The sequence below is a fragment of the Drosophila hydei genome, unplaced genomic scaffold, assembly GCF_003285905.1.
Source record: "Drosophila hydei strain 15085-1641.00,03,60 unplaced genomic scaffold, DhydRS2 tig00008135-arrow-pilon, whole genome shotgun sequence".
Taxonomy (NCBI): Eukaryota; Metazoa; Arthropoda; class Insecta; order Diptera; family Drosophilidae; genus Drosophila; species Drosophila hydei.
In genome coordinates, this window is record NW_022045844.1 from 1223317 (window position 1) to 1245004 (window position 21688).

Here is a 21688-nt window from a genome sequence, read left to right on the forward strand (position 1 = left end):
GAATATCTTTTTGGGGTTGGGGCTAAGCTAAACGCAGCGTCAGGGGTGCCAAAAACTGCGCTGTCATTCCGCTCGACGCCTTGTCAACGTTTATTGTTCCCTGTTTTTATTTCCTTCTTTTTTTAATGCCACCCGCCCGCAATTTGTTCTATTTGATTTAAAGGATTTGCATGCCAAATTTGACTTTATTTGTTTTCGCTTTTGTTTCTAAAGGCCTACACAACACACAACACACAACACACGCACACACATCAACAAGTTTGTCACTTGGCACATGCTCGGCTGGCTGTTTTGCATGTTAACAATTTAAGTGCCTCCATTCAAGGTGGCAATATTTTCCAAAGAGCTTTGCATAAATAAAACGGCCCTAAGCCGGCCAATAGCCGACTGTGTAGCGAGTGCAGCGAAACGAGTTGTTGCGACATCCCGATCGGATCATTAACCCGCATATGGAGACAGACCCAAGCTCATATCCAAACTGTTGCATGCCAACTTAAAGATACATACAAAACATACAAAACAAAGACAAAACTGCAATTTGATATGGTCACAAGTTTGAATCTGCTAAGCTAAGCAGAGGTTGAGCTTGATAACGAAAATGTAAATAAATAATTAAAGCCATGTTAAGGCGCTCGCAAACATAAAGATAAACTATAGTAGCTGGCCTGGCAAATAGAGTCTCAAGAGATGATCTCATAGTCTTTGCTTGTGTGGCAGACACATTTCCATATGCTCAAAAGAAAAACACAAAAAGAAAAGCATTAAATTGAAAATTTAAGATCGAAAAGTAATTAAAACTACCCATCAGTTATTTGTAGTATCAATTACTTTGCTTATTTTTGAATATATTTCAAACATTTTTTTATTTTGTGGAACACTTATTCATTATTGTTTCCTAGAAACTAGTCATTCTGTGTGGTTTAACAAGTCCAATAAAATTCAAAGAAAATAGCATTTTAGCCAATTATAGGTTACAGCGCACGCCTCGCCTTGGATTCCATTTATTTTACACTTGTAATTATTTTTGACACTACTTTCTATATGCACTTGGTGTGTGTTTATTTTAACAACTCAATGCAGACTTATTAGCATAAATTATCTTTGAAGTTCTATATGTCATCGCATATTTCATGTTTAGTTATTTGCCATATTTGCAACTGGGTTAATCGTCTTGAAATGGCGCCCTGAATTCACTTTTAGCTGCATAGAAACTAAATAAGACGTCAATTTATCCAGCTACAATAAAAAACTCGCATACTCAGTGTGTACACAGGGAATGACATAGAAACTGCCGCCGCGCAAATAGCCCAACAAAATCAAGTTATAAACATGAGCCAAAAATGGCACAAAGCGATTTGCCTAGCCGGTTGCCAGTCTAGATGGTCAGACCATACCGCAACCAGTCGCGAGTGTTGCGGCTGTGTTTCGGTAATTAACATCAGCAGCTCCCCAGCTTTCGTGCAGCAGCCACATTGGCCGCCAAATATGTATGGGTGTGCGTGCGCCTCGTGCCCAGTTTCCCTTTTTCAGTTGCAACAGCTGCCACCAAACGTATTGCCAGCCTGTTGCCAGCAGCGATTTAAATAATCTTCAAGCGTCGAGTGCTACTCATATTGCACTTAGAGCTGTGGGCGTCGTCCTCAGCCGCTCGCCGCTCGTCGGCAGCCATGTGCAACACGTTGTCGCAACGAGCTACAACTGCTAAAGAAGTTCAATGAGTGATCAGAATGGCATTAATATGGTCATGGGGATGCGATGGCAGCTCGCTCATCCCATCGCATCGATGTTGATGAATGGGGTGTGCCGAGTCATCATCGTATTCTTTATTGCTGTCATTAAAATCTGTCTTCGGGATATTTATAGCGCTCTTTGTCTTGTCGGCCGTTTCGCTTGCCAATTGGCTGCTGCCTGCTGCCTGTTGGATTATATTTTGGCTGCTACTCTTTAACCCGCTGCTGATCAGGCAATTTCGGGTAGCTGAACTCTACCTCCCTCACTCATTCACTGCAGTCATCGAGTGCGTTGACTTTGCAGGACTCCAATTTGTACATCAATTCAAGGTTAGCCTGAGGCGCAGGCCTTTTCCGCTAATGAGTGGACAACACTGCGTGCTGCGTGCTTCGTGCTGCGAGCTGCGTGCCTGGAACTGAGATACACTTGAGTAGTGGCTATGATGTCTGGCAGTCAGCCAGCATGGCGATTTGTGACGTGAAATGGGGCAAAAGTTCATTAAATGTTCGCGACCAATTCCACATTTCTGCTTACGGGATGGCGTTCAAATGTCCAAATATATTCCTAAGCATTCCGCGCCTCCGCATATTCCATGTAAAATTATGGAAGCTAAATGCACGCGACCCATTAAAAATAGCTTCCATTTCATATACGTCGCCGTATATAGATTAAATTAGCTTGCGACAGGTTTATTTTTGATTCGATTTGGATACATATTTCTTAAAGACCAAAAGAACATGCTATCTACTGAAATGTGTAAGCTATAAAGCACTTAGTTCAAATTATGACTGAGACATTACGCTGGACTGCTTTCAAGCTACTGGCTACAGGCTACTGGCTAAGTCATCTGTTTACCGAATAGAAAATACCCTCTAACCATGTTCCACAACAAAGTAAAGAATTAAAGTTAGCAGAGGACGTGACTACTACCTCAAAGATATAACTTCAGTCAGCACATGCAGCCGATATGTATACAGCAGACACTATGTTGCCGGAGGCCCTATGGTGGATGGGTATATTATGGATAGCAGGAATTGCGTATTTATGGAGCGGCTGCGGTTTTTGGACTGTTATCAGTGCGGCTGCAGCTGCTTGCATAGACCGAAGGCGCCTCGTGACGAGCAAAGCGAATCGAAATGAAACCGGACCAGTTGAAGGGAAACTCATTTGACTGAAGTTGATTGCCAATCAATGCCTGTCATCGAGGTGGACAGGCACAAAAATTGTATTAGCTCCTGCCAGAGACGACGGAAGTTAATACTCATTTGGCTGATGATTCTGATTGCTAGCACGGGCACGGGCACGGGCACGGGCACGGGCAAAGGCACGGCCGCTGGCAAAATCAATGTATAGTTCCCCAACCAGCGCCTAAGGACTTTCATTAATAATCAGTGGGATGCGAGTCCTGCTTCAAAGGTCAAGCACCTAGTTGGCGACCGTTCATGTGCGAGTCGAGACTAGAGAGACAGCCAAGAGCTGAGAGTTAGCCAAGCAGGAAACGGAAGTTATTTCCCGATGGGCACCGATAAGTCACATACACGATATTCGAGTGGCAGCGTTATGTCAATGAGCCAATAAGTTAGTCGAGGGTTTTCCACGTTCATCGGAGCTTAATTGAAATTGAAGCACGAATGTTGCTGCCTCCCAAAGCTGGTTGAAACGAAAGAAAAAAAAACAAGTGGCGCCAGGGAGATAATGACGTGATCTAACAAAAATTTGAGTTTACTTGAATATTGTCTGAGCTGAATAATTGAATTTAGTTCATTGTCACAAGCAAAGTCACTCACAGTCTGTTTGCATATATACATTACATGTAAATACTTAATGAAACAAATACGTAGATTACAATAGAAATGATTTAATACTCATTATTGTTCGCTGCTCAGAGATTATTTTTATTCTTTATTCAAATTGATACACACACACATTTATGCATACGTATATATTTTTATACGCAACTTTATAATTTATGTGATAAGCAGACAACTCGAAGCGGCTGGCACTTAAAAGCTCCCCGAGCATATTGTCTGCAGAAGGCGTTTGGTTTGCAGCCAAGCATAAGATGTGTGTATACATATAGTAAGTATTATGTAAGTCTTGCAATAAACTGGAATTTACGACAAGCATATGATTAAGAAGAATCATTCCACCCCTTCCAGAACGTCTCACAGTGCTATTTTCGTTAGTACACAAAATTCTGGTCAGCTGCAGATCATACGAAAGCTCATCAAATATATAGCAACATTTATATATATATATTAAAATACAAAGAAATTTTAGTTAGTTAGTTTTAGAAGTGAACTCTTGCAGGTGCCAAGCGAATCTCACAGAAGCGAGAGTGACTGAGACGTGGCAGTGTCAAATGTGGCACAATGAGATGGAAGAGAGTAAAAAACTGAGGTAGAATGAACGAGAAAAATAACTTAAGAGAGAGAGAGAGAGAGAGAGAGAAGAAAAGCAGGAAAGGAAATCAGAAATCAGTGAAAAATAATTTAATATAGAAAAATATATTATATTGATAATAATGGCAGCAATAAAAAAATACCTGAAGAAGAAAGAGAAATACTTTTTAAGACTTTAAGATGTTTTTATATTGCCACAAGTCGATATCTATAGCAAGTTTATATTTGCTTTTTATGGTCTACATATAAAGTATGTACTCACTGCATTGCATCAGTTGCAAATGTCTTTTGGCTATATTAGCTCTATCAAATTTCCACTAAGCCAAACAACATCATTTTCTCAGTCGCTCAAAGTGATTCATTGCCCATTTTACGACTTTGATAACTCGACTTTAATGACTCGCTGACACTGTAAATACAGTCCCTGCGCAGAAAAACAAGTTTGGTCCACAAATTCACTGTGTAGAATATGTATTTATGTATATGCACTAATTCCCATTACGTCAAATTGATGTCCAATAAATGAGTTTGCATAACTCGCATAAATTGCAACTGGCTGCAGAGCAAGCCCCACAGCTGGAGGACAACCACAATCGCCAGCAGCTGAGCCACAAGTCGGTTCGCATGTTTTCAATGGACGCATTGCAACATTAAAACTCATGCAAAGATTTATGACAATTTACACAAAATAACTAAAACCACACAAATGTGAGCGTATTTATATATAAATATATATAAATATAAATGCAGTTTATTCAGTTTACGAATTCATATGTAGCTACTGGCTTCATGCAGGCTTATCAAACGCCATCGAATCGGGCTATATCGATTGTCGATCTGTGTGCCAAGTTGGAATGCCGCCAAATCAAAGGCGCCAGACGGAAAGCAAACAATGCATGACAATTAATTAGGCTTTGGCACGGGTAACAGCAGCCAGTAGCCAGCAGCAAGCAGCAAGCAGCCAGCAGCCAGCAGCCAGTGACTAGTGGACAGAGCCGGTCCCAATCGATGCCAACTCATTTGGCTAATTGTCTTGCGATTCAACAAACCAGATAAGCGCCGAAATTCGCTCTGGCTGAGACTGTTGAACGGCTTGGACATGCGCTCAAAGCAACTGCCGCTAACAACGACAATTATCAAACGTGTATCGAGAGGTGGGCGGGCCAATCAGAGGCGCCTGCTCAGGTGACGGCGCTAAACGTTATGCATAAATATAACAAATCTCTATTATTAAGACTTTTGCAAGGGCAATTAAAAGACACTCGGGCGACAGCTGACAGACAGACCAGAAATTGACTATCTGAGAAATAAGCTGAATATTATAAACGGCATAAAATAATTGTTTATCGTTGTTTTGATATTTCATTTTGTTTTTGTTCTTGTTTTGCCTTATTGCTGACAGTACGTTGTACGCATAGGCCTTCAGATTCGTCTCCTGAGACAATGCCCATTGTTCGAGCCACAACAAAGGAGTGCAAAAGCTGCGTGGGCAGCCCCGCGGAGCAGGGGACATGGGGCAATGCCAAGTGCAGCAGCATAAACAGCCAAAAGTAGTCGTTCATGTGTAAATGTTCAGTTATTTACAATATGACCAAGATTCCGTTCACTACTAGCAGCTGCGCACGCATATGTATTCCATTACGATGCGCCCATATACAATGCCCCCAGACGGCACAAGGAATGGAATGGAGACGGAATACGCATACGCACTCGCTTTTTGCATGAAGGTCAAATCATGACGGAATCCCAACCCCCACTATAAGTGGCCTCACATTCCAGTACATATAGATTGGTCATATACTATTTTCATAACTACATGTGTTGCTCATACCCTTAGCCAAGTGTCGCTATATATATATATATACTATAATACTTTGTAGTTGTCATGTAAAATATATTTCTATTGTTGGGTTTTCTCTATATACTTCATATATATATATTTTTAAGACTCAATTAAAGAGAGTGTATAGTTTTTTGTTAGGTCGGGTACAACTCTTATCTAATCTGTTAGCTCTTATCTAAGTCGTTTAGTAACAGATCACCAACTCGAGCTCCCAAGTAATCGTGGGAAAGAGAAATTGTTATGAGCCCAATATGCAGATTATACTTGACCTATAGGCGTAGAGCCTAATCAAAGTTCCTATACGCCCTCTAACAAATAACTCACGCTTCGTCTTTTTGCATAATACCGAGACTAAAGCTCTACAATTATGCGCATAATATATTTATGTAAACAATGTCAGGGCGCTTTATTCCGTCTTCATGGTGGTGGTGGTGGTGGAGTGGTTCAGTGGTTGAGTGCTCATTTATCGAACCTGTTATTCTGCCATGCACTTGGGCTCATATTAAACTATATTTTACAGAGGCACTTTTAACGCTGAGCCGGCAGTTTATTGGCACCGCCTCGTGCTACTAGCTTGCGGATGGAGGAGCTAACATCGTGCATATTGATTGCATTAGCAGCAGAGGGACGAGGGGGGAGCACACACTCACAGAGTCTGTCTGTGGATTTGTGTACGCGCAATCAATTGGATTTGTAAGCGGGCGCTCGTCAAAGCCAAGCAACAAGTTGTCCAATTTGCTTAGCCACTGGTCGGCCACGCGCATGTTCCTCATTTAAATATTTCGCAAGTGCGACTCCCGGCCACAGTTCATTCAGAAGAGTGACCCAATTGAGAGCTTGTTCGGTTCTAGGCGCGCGCCATGTCTATTACAACATCTTGTTGTTGCCGTTGCTGTCGTCACTTTCGGCTGAGTCAGCGCCCCACCACGTCCCGTCGGCGAGCCGTGACAGCATTTAGCCAAGTGTCATCGAAGGCAAATCGCATGTAAAGCGACTGCAGCAGCAATTTGAATGTAAATTATAATTGTATATTTTCACTTTCAATGAACGCGAATTGCTCACTTCACAGAATCTCTGGCTGACTCACAATCACGCCTAGTTCCAAATGTTAATAAAACGAGCAGTGGCATCTCTCACTCTCTCTCACTCTTTATGGCTGCTTGATTAATATTTTTAATCATTATGAGCTTCAACGACGCTCAACTAACAGGAGAGCACGTAGCCCCAGTTGAGAACGCGTCGGATACTTGCTGTGAGTCGTAACACCCTTTGAATGGGCACACAGTTTGTTTCCGCTTCAATAGCTGGTCTGGCCCGAAGACGCCTCCTGGCACATCCAACTAATTTGGTCGTGGCTGTTGTCTTTGTTTCGACTCAGCATACAGATGTTCTATGTGTCTTACATCAAAGTACGTTTGTTTTACAAATGCTGCTGGCTGCCAGCGAATTAGGCGAAACATCAGCAGCAGCAGCAGCAACAACAACAGCCACAGCAGTGGCTGCCACAATGGCCCAAATTGTTATGCATGTCACACAGATACACAAATATGTGCAGGAGTCACAACTGCTGTACGGACATTTTTTGAAAAGTTGACCTGCTTCCCTATCCCTACTCCAGTCCGCTGTCAGCGAAAAAATCATTTTTAATTAAAATGAGTAAACTGAGGCCCGCATCGCAAAAATATAGCCGCGGGACAAGTTGTTTAACAGGTGTGCTACGAAAACTAGATTCGGCTAGTGTAAATTGCAAGGGAACAAAAAACCATTACATCGCTAAAAAATATAAACATAACACTATAATTTTGTAACCTTTTTTAGAATTAGGTTCAAGCCACAAAAATATACCACTGCAAAAGGTGTGTAGGTGCTATTAAAGCTGAAGTATGACCTTAGAAGAGTTCTACGATATTCGTACTCATTGTATGACAGATATATATTATACATATATATTCATCATTTGATCATCAAACACATCTATGTACATATATGAGTAATATATGCAGCGTAGACTGATTCGATTCCTAACTCATGAAGCTGGTGCTTTGCTGCTTTTCAAAATACCTTGCAGAAGCTCAGCATTTTCTATGCTGCTAATTTATCATATGAATATATATATATATATATATATATATATGTGTGTGTATGTGTGTGTGGCCACATGGCAAATAAATATGCATACATATTTTGCCCATCTTTAAATGCCTGCAAGGGTATTTCAGCTTCGGCAGCCAGTTGACTCTTAGTTTTTAATTACAAACAGTTAAACAAGATAATTTTGTACGCTGTGCATAGACTAATAATCGTTTTGGCCGTAAAGCGAGACAGCCATAAACCAATATATTTGTGTATATATATATATATATATATATATATATATATATATATATATATATATATATATATATATATATATATATATATATATATACATGTGAAGAATTATGCTAAATCGATGTCTATGAATGACACTTAAACTTCGTAGGCAACAATAATAAGTCGAGCTGTGTTTATTGAGTGTCTTTAGTAGCTGCTGCTGCTGTTGCTGCTGAAAGGTGCGACGGCTTGGCAAAAAGCTGATAGATAGAGTCAAGTCAAAAATACAACATGCGAAACTTTAACTGCAGATCGAAGAGAAACCGAAAACAGCAAGCAATTGGCACATTAAAACAACAACAGCAGAGAGATATTCATATGCAAACAAGAAAAATATAGTTGTGTATATAGTAAATCGTTTTAGATTTCGTAAAGTCACAGTTACGAGCATCCGTCGCACTCGCTTCCGATAGGCTAGTTCCCCTATACCCTCTACGTGCACAGGCCTGACAAGGGGTATATGCTGTGCCTGCAGTCAACACATTTCGCAGGAAATTAAAGAAATCAATTTAATAAAAATGTGATTGGCAGACTTGTCAAGCAAGCGGAGTCAGTGAATAATGAGCAGACACAATGATGGGGCAGTTACTCATTGAGGTGACTTGCGGTCTATACAGGGTATATTAGGGCTGTATCGTTTAGCAGCATTCATATGCAAATATGTACTTTTAAATAAGCCGCGCATATATGCATAATTTGTTTTCAACTCGTTGTCGCTCACAATATTTTGTTTGTCTTTGGCTCTCTGCTGATGCTGCCCTTCCCTATCTATCCACATACATACACACACACACACACACAGTCAGTTGCCATGAATGAACGAATGAATGGATTGATAGGAGCGTGCGAAATCAGCTAAAGATGCTGCAGCTGCTGCCATATTTATTTCTGCATGAGCAAAGAAAATAAAATCTGCGCACAGTATTTAGTAGGTAAATATCAATTATCGCAGACAAAGTCGAAGACAATTGAGGAATATAAATATGTGAATATATAAATGGATCGTAAACCGATTTGTGATCTGACTTCAAGTGCTTTTTTGATACTTGCGTAATACGTTTATGAGCTCAGTTATGTGACCAAAAATTCCTTACGTAGGTAATGTATAATGTATAGTCGACTGATCGATCTGTTGACTTACCTCAGCCTCGATATATGTACGTATATAGGTTTTTATGAACGTGTGGACAGCTCGTAGTCTCTGGCGCTGAGGCTAATGCTGCATAGTTTTGGGCAGCAGCAGCAACTTCCGATTTCCAAGAGCTAAATGCGGATGTCGCTGTCGTTAGCTTGACGTGGACAATGTCTGTGTGTTGACTTGAATTTGATTACTTTAAATACACATATATTTGCATTTAACAAATATTTGTTTTATTTCGCATTAAGAATTGGCTTTAGTTCACTTCACATGGCAGTCGATGCTGCGAATCGACAAAATGATTAAATGATAAAAAGCTTTGGCGGCCTTCATATATTTCACAAGCGAATGCGACACTTGACACACACACACACACAGACATGCTGGCACACTCGTGCACACATTGCGATCGTTGCAACAGTTCACGGAAATGGCATTGACAGTTGGTTCATTGAAGTAAAACATATAATTTATGCATTTTATTGCAGAACTAAAACAACAGATTTCCCCACTTGTCACAAGCGTTAGAAAAGATGCAACAATTGAAGAGGACAATATATTGGTACAAAGAGCAGCGCAACAATACACAAAGTAAAGTAGCGCAAACTAACGGACAACAACAATCCGCAACAGCCGGCAAGAAATAGCAGACATGAAAAAACAGTCACAGACACAGGCACACTTACACACACACACACACACACACGCACACACACAGACTGCAACTATTGAAATGAAAACGAAAATTAAAATATTATGCTTAATTTTGTATTTTTTCTCTTGTTTTCTTTTTTTTAGCTACGTTCGTATTAACAACGCGAATAACGGAACAAGACAAAGAAGAAACACCAAAAATATATTAAGGAACGCACGCGTAAAAGCCGTTGGCACAATGCTCGCGTTCAGTGTATGCCGCCTACGACGAAGCGACCAGCCGGCTGAACTTCACAACACAGACTGACTGAGGCAGGCGAGCGCCAGCGTCGACCAGGCCCAACAAGCAGCGACGCTGACGCCGACGCGGACGCCAACGTCGGCGTTCGAAGTTGGATACTCGACGTTTTCTCAGTTGAGTTTTTTGAATACAACATAAATATATGCAAATATTTGAAATAATTGTATTGATATGAATAGGTATGTGTGCGCGTGATTAAGAGAAATAGTTGGGCAGAGCTCGAAGAGGCCTGACAACTCCTAACCATTTACTCCGTTAGAGATAATGTCGCTGACTTGAAATGAGATCCAATTTGTACTTTGGGGAAGGTGCTTCAACTACTTAACAACTTGTGCACAGTTGGGTCGATCCCACAGGTGCCTCGCATGTTGTTTTAAATATTTATACAAAACTGGCTACCAATAAAGCTGAGCATAATTTTTGAGGCACAACAACTACATTTTACTATCTGATTATATATACATAGATGTATGTGTGCGTGTGTGTGTGCACATATAGACCATAACCGGCGCACCTGTGCTTCATTTCAAATTCTATAAATAATTTGAAAAGCAGTTGATACAAATTGCAAAAACAAAGCAGCAGCCAGTAGGGGGCGGACCTAAGGGTAGGCCCTTGCATAGACACTGGCGTTAAAAGGCAAAAATGCCGGAAAATAGAAAACACATTCATACAAGTTGTTGACGCCAGCCGGCAGAATAAGCGAAAAGAGAGCAAGAGATAGAGTAACAGCGGAAGAGAGAGAGAGAGAGAGATAATGTTTGAATAAGCGTAAGCCGGCAAATGACTAGCGTCGTCGTCGACGTCGGCGTTGACGCCAGCAGCAACGACTGCATCACACGTGCCGTATGCGTAACTTTGCCGGCCACTGTAAGCGCGTAAGTTTATGTGCATGTGTGCGTGCATATGCGTGTATGCTTGGGAATGTTGCATGCGTTATCAACACGACATTACGTATACGTACAGCAGGCAAACTTTATTTTTAAGAGCGCCTCTTTTATCGTGAACCCGCGTTATTATACCCTGCAACCAAGCGAAGTGTATAACAAGGGCATATTGACAAGGGCACATAGACATAAGTAATATACATTTCAGAAACTACGGAGTATCTATTAATCTGATAAGCAGCCAAAGCTTAAACCATATAAAGATAAATGTGGAAACTAACAGCAGCAGTGTTGCTGCACGGCATCTGCAAGTCGAGCAGCTGTATAGAATAGGTTCGCCTGTTGTTCACTTGCTTGTTGCAGTGGCTGCTGCGCCCGTTGTCATATTTGAGCCGGTGTCTGTGTCGGCCAATGGTTTGTTTGCCGGCTGCCAATCGTTTAAACAAGCATGTGCGTCCACACTGAACAAGTTGCGGGGAGTTCCACTCTGGCTTCCTCTCTCCATCCCACCTCTCTCTCTCTCTCTCTTTCTCTCTCTGTTAGGGCTGCCGCTTGCCGCATGGGTATTCATGTGTTTGTCTGGTTGCTGTGTTATTGCAGCTCCTGTTGGCTGCGCCCTGTTGTCCGCCGTCTGATTGCACTCTCGACTGGTTGTTGTTATCGCGAATGTCGTCGGGCTTAAACGGTTTTCAGTGCCAGCCATGTAATCTGTTTAATAGTCACTCGGATTGGCCTCGCATTGGTTATTCTGCATTTTTTCACACGCGCTGCTTAATTATGTATGCGCACTTGTCTCCTCGTGAATTGACCACAAATTTTGGCCTTTATCTGCAGAGTACAGAAAGCGCACCTGTTGCTTGACTGGAATTGCATAGAGATAAAAAGACAAAGCTAATAAAATGAGATCAAACAAACGCCATATGAATACCATAAGCAACTCAGCTTAGGCCGTGGCCTGAGCTCGAACCTAAGCACAAAAGCCAAAAGTGAAACACAGCCGTCGCCAATGTAAGCTAAAACTTGTTTCATCGGCCCGCTCCGCCCCTCTTGGCGCTAAATTCAAACATTTTCTGCCTGATTTGCATAAAGACGAGTTGAGCAAACAATAACAAATAGAAATATTGCAATGCTGTCCGCGCTTTTGCCCATTCAATTAGCAGCTAAGCCTCGGCTGCGATTTAAGCCAAGCACAATTGCGATTGTGTTAATAGCTCAATTTAAAGAAATAAACAATTCCATGATGCAGTGTATCAATATTTGCTTGCGTATTGTTTTTTACGCTTTCATCTTCATTAGGCATCGAAATTAAACCTGATCCATAATCAAATGCAAACCGATTTTTAATGATCTAGTTTAATTTTGTGGTCCAAGCTGCTTGTTAAGTAGTCAAATAAAATTTAAATAATATTCATGAAAAACGCTTAACAAAAGCCAAATTTGAGTTTTAAATACTTAAATGCTAAATATTAGAATTTTATCTTAAATCTTCCACGCTTAATCGGCTAACGTTCTCCAACAGTGTGGCAGCACTTGTGATTGTACGTTAGCGCCATCTTGCGATTCGTATGGAAATACTGAGAACACTTTATGACAATCAAAATAAGAATTCCCCATTTAGTTAATTTTTAAACCAGGCGAATTCATAAAAGACCTCTGTTGGCATGACTATTCGTTACACAACGGCACCTAGTGAGATTTTTAATATTACTATTCTCAGTATTTTTAATGAGAATTACACTAGATGGCAAGATTACTGAGCGACTTTGCAGGACGCCATCTATGTAACTTTTTATAACATAAATTTTTGCACAACTTAGATATGTCTTAATGTCAATGTTAGGATTGATTCCGTTTAGTTTTAATGCTTAATTTTCGTTTATACCAAAATGTTCATTTTTATTAACAATTTCTATACAAAAGTCTTATATGTACGAAATGCATTATTTCGCCTAACTAAAATAACAAATTGTGTTATAAAAACTGAAGGGTGAAATGTGGAAAAAACGTTTGGGCTATTGTGTTTCAACGAAAAACAGTTAAATACAAATTGAGCTTATAACAAATCGGGTGTATAAGCAGCCGATGTATATATGAGTACATGAAAATCAACTATCTGGCGCCCACAGCTTGAAGGTGCGATCGAATGAGGTCGTCGCTATATACTGCGAATTGGGGGAGACATCAACGGCAATCACCTTATTGTCGTGTCCTTGCAATGTCTTCAGCGGCTGCCACGTCTTGTTTGACCAGATCTTTGTGGTCGAATCGTACGAGCAGGTGACCAGGAAACTGCCGCCATCCTGTTGGTACTTCACATCCGAAATGAGATTTGTGTGCGCTGGTATGGTGTAAACTGGCTGACGACGACGCAAGTCCCAGATTTTGCATGTGTTGTCCTGCGAGCCGGTCGCTATATGAAAGCCATTGGGCGAAAAGTCTGCGCCGAATATAGCCCCCAAGTGGCCCTCAAGGAACATGATGCAACGGCCCGTGCGCAGGTCCCACACACGGCCGAATGCATCCAAGCCGCCGGTCACCAGAACACTGCCATCCGACTGGTAGCTGAGACAGTGCACTGGCTTAGCGTGTCCCTCCTGATGCAGGACCTCAGTCTTTTGCTCCAGATCCCACAAACGCCAAGAGGAATCGTAACAGGCGGTGGCGAGAAAGCGGCCCGATGGATGGAATGCTACCTTGGACACACGATGTGGCATATGGCCCGTTATATCAGCAATGGATTCCTCATTGCCAAAGCCCCACAATTTGACAGCGCCGTCGTGGCCACCGGAAGCCATAGCGACAACATTTTCTTCATCCAGTTTAACTCCTGGCCGCAGCGCTACTCCCCCTACATAACTGGCATGCCCACGCAGAGTTTGCTTCAGCTCGCAGTTGGGCACGCTCCAGAGCTTACATAGACCCGACCACGAAGCAGTCATCAGCAGCGAGGAGTCTTCATTGAAGGCAGCACTGCTGACGGGACGCGTGTCTCCTACCTGTGAGCAGAGCGGCGCCAGTGACTGTAGCTTCTTTTGCATCTCCACCATACGACCGGCTCGCGTCGCGCTGGGAACCTCTAACGCCTCTTTTGCGCGCTCTAGACGATCGCGAGCACGTGGCAGGGAGTAGTTGGCGAGCCAAAGACGTGCCACACGTAGTGTTTCGGGTCCCTCGTGATACCATGTGGCTTCCTGCTCCCGTTGCTGCAGCTTTCGCTCCTCCTCCTCGGTTTGTTTCTGCTTGATGGCGTTTTCACCCAGGCTAGCGAGCAGCTCCTTTAGTCGTCGGCGTCGTTCCGCTGGACCCTCGCCGAAATAGCAAATTGGTTCGTTTAATTGCCGCAAATTGTTCTTTATTTCGGCATCATCTGTGGAGACGTTAATCTGTCGTGCCCGCTTTTTGCGCTCGAACTCCTCCAGCAGTGCCACTTTGTCGCGCTCCATCTCGGTCTCCAAATCAAAGTAGTCATCGTCAATTTTGTTGGCCAGTGACGCAGCTGTGGGCGGTGGCATACCGACCTTTGTGGCATTAGACTTTTTGTTAGTCTCTTCATAGTCCTCGTCAGAATCAATGTCTTCCAGCTGTGCAGCAGTTGTTGTTGCTGCCGGCGTTGTGCCGGTAACAGAAGACGCCGCGCCGGTTTGCCGCTTGCGTTCTGTTTCTTCCAGCGAGCCATAGTGCAGAGTACGCTGTCGCTTTATGTACTGGATATCGTCGTCATCTGACATTATCTTTTAATCCAAAATAATTAATTTTTAAAATAAAAATTACGCCAACGAAATAAACAACAAAAAGCCACTGCAAACGTTTATCGCATCGATATATCGAAATAGCAAATGAAACTTTGACAGGGATGATATACAACTAACGATAGATATCGTGATGCAGTCGTGAGCCGCTTTTATTCTGTTAAATGTATGTTAATACACATATCTAGTAACCTAGCAACATTTAAATAACTTAATATATACTCAAAAATTAATTATTATTGGCTTATGTCATGTAATGATTATAATTATAAAAATTATACAATTCATAATAAATAATGCTTAGAAAATATCTCATATTTTCAATATAGAACTTGAATAACAGTTGCCATAGTGTTATTTCATACCATGTTAGTAACATGACATAAGCAGTGACAAGGTGGCAGAAAATTATGAACTAAGTTCAGCAGTGACTTATTTTGTAGTTCAGTATTGTGAATCGTTCAATCGAACTTTTCTGAACTTCTCCGCACAACTCTACTTATTATTTTTCACTAGCAGAAGTAAAGTTGAGAAAAGGCAATTGAGAATATTAAAATCGGCCTGCACAATGAGCGCGCCGAGCAATAAAATGTCGGCAACAGATCAGATGCGTGCAATGCTGGATCAACTAATGGGCACCACACGAAACGGAGACGATGGACGCGGCCTCAAATTCTCAGATGCACGCGTCTGCAAGTCATTTCTGTTAGATTGCTGCCCGCACGATATTCTGGCATCCACGCGCATGGATCTCGGTGAGTGTCCCAAAGTGCATGATCTGGCTTTTCGTGCAGATTATGAAAGCGCGTCCAAGTCGCGTGACTATTACTACGATATCGAGGCCATGGAGCATTTGCAAGCGTTCATAGCGGACTGTGATCGACGCACAGACTCAGCCAAGCAACGGTTGAAGGAAACGCAGGAGGAGCTGACGGCAGAAGTTGCCGAGAAAGCCAATGCAGTACACAGCCTGGCGGAAGAGATTGGAAAAAAGCTGGCCAAGGCCGAGGCACTTGGAGAAGCTGGCGAAGTAGAAGACAGCATGGAACTCATGAAGGAAATTGACGAGCTGCGCGGCAAAAAGATCAAAGCCGAGCATGAATACAGAACCTCAATGCCAGCGTCCACCTACCAGCAGCAGAAGCTACGCGTTTGCGAGGTATGCTCCGCTTACCTGGGCATACATGACAATGACATCCGTCTGGCGGACCACTTTGGTGGTAAGTTGCATCTGGGCTTTCTCACTATACGCGAAAAACTTATCGAGCTGGAGAAGACGGCTGCACCGCGGAAGGCGGAATTAAAGCGCTCGGGTAAGATACCAGATCGAGAAGAGGATGGCCGAGGCAGAAATCGGTACTTTGTAGGTGGCCGCGAACTAGACCGTCGCTCGCGGGTTCATCGCTCTCGTTCCAGAGAGCGCCAGCGGCAACGTGATGCAGAAAAACAAGGCAATGACAGATCCAACGATAGAAGCGACGAGAGAGCAAGTGCCCGAGAGGTTGATAGTGAGCGATCTGCGCCCCGCGGACGCGATATTGACAGCCGCGGCTCTGGACGTGGAGGAGCAAGTGGTGGCGCCGACAACAACGTTCGCGATCATCGCGATAGAGATCAGCGTGATCGAAGGGACAGAGATCGCAACATGCGCAATGACAGAGGACGGTATGGAGGAGGTGGCGGTGGTAGTGGCGGTGGCGGAGGCGGAGGAAGCGGCGGCAGTGGTGGTGGCGGCGGTGGCGATCGTCGCAATGAAAGGCGTCGATCACGTTCGAGAGAACGTTCGCCACGAGATCGCCGCAACTACAACAATAACAATAACTTTGGAAACAGGCGCCGCTCCTTCTCCCGCGAACGCTATCGCCGCTAAATATATCGAAGTTAACATCAAGATCCAGTGGACTCCAGTTCCACACGGCAGTGTCCAGCGCACGTACGTAGCATAAATAACAACCACAACAGAAAAAAAAAAAAACAAACAATAGAGCAGGAGAAACGAACTAATTGCATTATTATTTAATTAATAAATGACTTAAATACACACTTAGACAGCAAGTCAGATATTTTTGTAAAATATTATTAATCCTTATCTTTGACTCTCATCAGTGTTAACTAACAGAAAAGCGAAACAAAATGTGTAAGCTGCAACTATATAAATTGTTAAGTAAATAACTCTATAATTTAATAGTTTGACAGCCCGACCAGAGTTGAGTTGTAATGTACGGTACGTAGAGCCAAAGTCCCGAGTAACCACACTAAAATGTACAATTCTATATATATATATATGTGCCCAGCAACGAATCCCAAACAAAAAAAAAAATACAACATAAAAACCAAAACTGAGCTATATCATAATTTCTCTCAGCACAGTCCCGGACTGTGGGGCGTGCCCGCTCCCGAGTGGTGTGTGTGTGTACGTACGAGTATTGTCGCCCCTTTTAGGGTAAGCCTCACTCTCTATAAAAAAAAAACTATAAATTGTAACCTTTTAGCGTTTTTCTACTTGAAGTAACCTTGCAGCTCAAAAGCCGTAAAGCTGGGTACGTATCGAGTGCATATTGACAAAACAAAACGTCTATTCTAGCCTTTTTGATAAAGCTAGGGATCTCGCTAATTGCAGATTTGAGTATGTGATAGACATATACCAGATATACATATGGTTCGGTTCGTTGCTTTGGGTACGTATTCGTCGTCTATCTATTCTTTGGGAGTGTTTGTTGGTTTGGTATGTATATATGCGTATTGTTATGAAATCGTTAGAACATAAATTAGCAACAAATTTTTGGTACGTATGCCCAAGCAACAGCAGCAGATGTTAAAGGATTGTGTTGATTCCTTAGGGTTCGATGAGGACTTCTTAACGTACGTATTTTTTTCAAAATCAACAAATCAAAATCTTTGTATTGCAATCTCCCGTAGCGGTTCATACATACATATGTAGTTAAAAAACCACCAAAACGCATATTTAACTTAATCTCTTTCTCATACTAAAGTAGTTATGCCTAAATTACACAGAAAAATGATTGATGCGGGCTAACCCAACTACTGGCTTAGTAAGTGAGTATTCGGGCAACATCTTATGATTAAAACCACAAAAAAATTAATATGTAATAATAATAATCTACAAAAGTAATTGGGTGGCAATTCTATCGTTTCTTTTAAACAGCATTTATTGAGACGTTGATTTTTAGTATGGGATTGAAGATTAGGAATAAATAAAAAGAGACATCAGTTTTGTGGGACACTTTTACATGTACGTGGGTAAGATTTATGCAAACTACCATTTACATTGAATTTGAACATTAGAACCATAAGATTAATTACAATACTGGGTATAACCAGTTGTAAAAAATTCACAAATGTAACTTATAATAAAGCCAAATAAAATTTGTTTTGGGTTCTATAAGACTACATTATATTTTTTGATTGGGGAAACAAGAATGGGAGTACAAATACTCAGGAATTTGCACTACAAATTCAAGAGTGTCAGTCGGAAATTAACAATAGAATAATTATATATTGATCATAAAGCCTCACCAACTGTACGCCGTTTTTATTTCAATTGCTACTTACGCGCCAAGCAAATTATATTGAGTCGGTGAAACAATGTTATACTCAAAATGGCACTGTTAGTAACGATTATAGCCGAATGGCAACGCCACGGCCATTCCGCCATCTTTTGCGCAGCTGCTGTTGTTTCGCCTCTGACGGAAATTCTTTGCACTAAAACTTTAGTTTACTATTAAAAACAAATAAACTAGGAGATTCAATTTGTGCGTTGGATTCCCTTATTTGGAAGCTTCATTTGTTCACGTAAGTAATAACAGGAAGACGAAGATCGTTAAATACCTTATATACTAACACTTGGGACTGCGAGAAATCAATAGCCGCTTGGGGTCGCTGAATGCTTTATGTCCGCTGTAGGTCGCTACCAGCTCTTACTTTTTTGGCGCTAAATTTATAAAAAGTGTTATTGCTTGCAGCCAAAATGTCAAAACGCACGCGCGACTCAGAATCAGAGGATTTGCAATCGTATCTAAGAAATTTTCACAAAGAAATTGAAGATGGCAGCATTGAAGACAAAGAAGTTAAGGCAGATGATGTTGCCATGGATGATGATGCTGAAGGGGAAGAACAGGAAGAAAACCAGGACGATGATGACGACGACAAATATTTTATAGACGACGAAGGCAACTGTTATATCAAAACTACACCAAGGAAACAAGAACAGCTCAAAAAGAAATTGAAGCAACAAACATCGAAAGCGCCAATCAGAGAGGAAATTTCAATACGCAGCACAACGCGTGCGGCCAGCAGCAAAACGTCTAAAGGTTTTTATTGCTTAAGCCATAATACAAGGGAGTGTTCATAACTTTTTTTACAGCCATTAATCTACGTCCTGCGAAACCGAAACCAGTTGCAGCTGCTCAAAGGACCCCCAAAGCAATCAATATACGACCTGCTCCACCAAAAAGATCACCAGTTAAGACGACAACCTCTACACCAGTCAGCACACCTAGAGCATATTTACGCTCTTCAACAAGATCTACAAAATCCGAACCAGAGTCGCAGCTGAAGACTAAATTAGTAATAGAGAAGTTGGTAGAGTTTGAAGAACTCGTAGATGATCCTAATGCCGGTGATATTACCACAGTTTCCATAAATGAATCAGAGCTTACTGTCGCTTCAAATGATGCCAATGCAACTAGCCTAACTGAAGATCAAAACGCTAGCAAAGACAATTCGGACACTGAGGTCTACGAGTTTGATGACGGCGCAGCTAATGTATCTGCCAGGTCGGATGTGGATTTCGTGCTCAGCGGCAATCAGTACAAGCTAAAGCCGGCGGCAACGAACTCGGCTGCATCGCAGAAGTTCGCCTGCTCCCACTGCAGCTATACGACCAATAAAAAATTCCTAATATCACGTCACGTTCGCTCCCATGACTCGGAATTGTCATTCAAGTGTTCTATCTGTGAGCGTGGCTTCAAGTCCAACATGGGGCTGGTCAATCACTTAAACACACACATGGGCAACAAGCCGCACAAGTGCAAGCTTTGCGAGAGCGCGTTCACTACTAACGGAGAGCTTATACGACATACACGCTACAAGCATACCAAGGAAAAGCCGCACAAATGCACGGAGTGCAGCTATGCCAGTGTAGAACTGACAAAACTGCGCCGCCACATGACCTGCCATACGGGCGAGCGTCCGTATCAGTGTCCTCACTGTACTTATGCCTCTCAGGATATGTTTAAGCTAAAGCGTCATCTGGTTATACACACGGGCGAGAAGAAGTATCAATGCGATATATGCAAGTCCCGCTTTACACAATCAAACTCGCTCAAGGCACACAAACTGATTCACAGCGTGGTGGACAAACCAGTGTTTCAGTGCACCTTGTGTCCCACCACATGCGGCCGCAAGGCTGACCTACGCACTCATATGGCCAACATGCACACCTCGGATAAGCCACTGATTTGCAAGCGTTGCGGCCAGGAGCTGCCTGATCGCTATCAGTATAAGCTGCACATCAAGTCACATGAGGGTGAGAAATGTTATCGTTGCAGTCTATGCAGCTATGCTTCAGTATCTCAACGACATTTGGACTCGCATATGCTTATCCACACCGACACAAAGCCCTTTAAATGCGACTTGTGCTCCCAAGCGTTCCGTCAGCGTCAACTGCTGCGACGTCATGTAAATCTGATGCACAATGAGGACTATAAGCCGCCGGAGCCACGTGAAAAGGTTCACTCTTGTCCCAGTTGTCTACGTGTCTTTACGCACAAGGGTAACCTGATGCGTCACATGGAAACACACGATGATTCGTTGAACGCTCGAGAAGAGAAGCTGAAGCTAAAACTTGGACGTAGCGTGCGTCTCCAGCCGGACGGCAGCATTGTAACTCTGGTCAATGGCACCGACATTGAGGCACTTGACAAGGGCGATGCTATTTCCATTGACATCGATGAGCAGTTTGAACTCACTGAATTGGAGGAGATTGATGAGGAAGAAGCGCCAAGCGAAGTCATTGAGGAAGCGTTTGCTGCACCCACCTTAAGAACACGAAAGAACAACAAAACTGTTCTTGTAAGAGAGCGCGAGCAGAGCTCGTCCAGTAAACCAATCATTATTAACCGGCAATTAAAGGCTCCGCGTGTGCACCGCGAACTAACTACTCAAGCCGGCACATTCCGTATTAAAGAAGAGCCCGATGCAAACGAATTTACGGTAGAACTACAAGGTGAAGATGAACAGTTTATGGTCGTCCAACTGGTTAACGATGATAGCGAAGTTGTAGTCAAGCGTGAGCCCAAGATCAATGCCAATAATTGTTTTGGCTTCGAGGTAAGGAAATCGCTTGATTTTTAGGTATATTAAACACATATTTCTTTTAAATGTCTTAGGATGATGCCAATGTTGAATACGAAGAATATGTGGAGCCTGTAGCTGAAGTGGATGCTACGTCGCAGCAGTTTCTACAGCTAATGGACATGATTGAGCAGGATACATAGGTCAGCAAAAAATTAAGTCATATTAGAAATGTATAGAAATAATAATAAATAATAAAAACAAACGTGGATTTACATAATTATATGCTGTGATT

The 21688-nt window shown here is 42.3% G+C and overlaps 4 protein-coding genes across 7 annotated transcripts in view; 2 read left to right on the forward strand and 2 right to left on the reverse strand.

Annotated features, from left to right (window-relative positions):
- Positions 1–10437, reverse strand: part of LOC111601116 (collagen alpha-1(XV) chain) — a 58201-nt gene extending 47764 nt beyond the window's left edge. For all 3 annotated transcript variants that reach the window (XM_023317566.2, XM_023317565.2, XM_023317564.2), the window contains exons 1-2: positions 10360–10437; positions 9491–9770 (exon numbers count right to left, since the gene is read on the reverse strand). The gene's annotated coding sequence lies outside the window, so the exon portion shown is untranslated. The remainder of the gene's footprint in view (positions 1–9490; positions 9771–10359) is intronic.
- A 2838-nt stretch (positions 10438–13275) lies between these two features.
- LOC111601055 (U4/U6 small nuclear ribonucleoprotein Prp4) lies at positions 13276–15155 on the reverse strand. The gene has a single exon (XM_023317471.2). It carries the CDS (start codon positions 15055–15057, stop codon positions 13435–13437), a length of 1623 nt encoding a protein of 540 aa, XP_023173239.1. The 5' UTR covers positions 15058–15155; the 3' UTR covers positions 13276–13434.
- Positions 15156–15515: 360 nt separating this feature from the next.
- LOC111601046 (putative RNA-binding protein Luc7-like 1) lies at positions 15516–17137 on the forward strand. The gene has a single exon (XM_023317460.2). It carries the CDS (start codon positions 15647–15649, stop codon positions 16946–16948), a length of 1302 nt encoding a protein of 433 aa, XP_023173228.1. The 5' UTR covers positions 15516–15646; the 3' UTR covers positions 16949–17137.
- A 1608-nt stretch (positions 17138–18745) lies between these two features.
- LOC111601037 (transcriptional repressor CTCF) lies at positions 18746–21658 on the forward strand. 2 transcript variants are annotated; one of them, XM_023317449.2, is made up of 4 exons: positions 18746–18891; positions 19062–19409; positions 19463–21429; positions 21489–21658. In XM_023317449.2, the coding sequence occupies exons 2-4, from the start codon at positions 19067–19069 to the stop codon at positions 21594–21596; spliced, it is 2418 nt and encodes an 805-aa protein (XP_023173217.1). In that variant the 5' UTR covers positions 18746–18891; positions 19062–19066; the 3' UTR covers positions 21597–21658. The 2 variants fall into 2 exon arrangements, with proteins under 2 accessions (XP_023173217.1, XP_023173216.1); XM_023317448.2 differs by lacking the exon at positions 18746–18891 and adding an exon at positions 18904–18998.
- Positions 21659–21688: the final 30 nt, after the last annotated feature.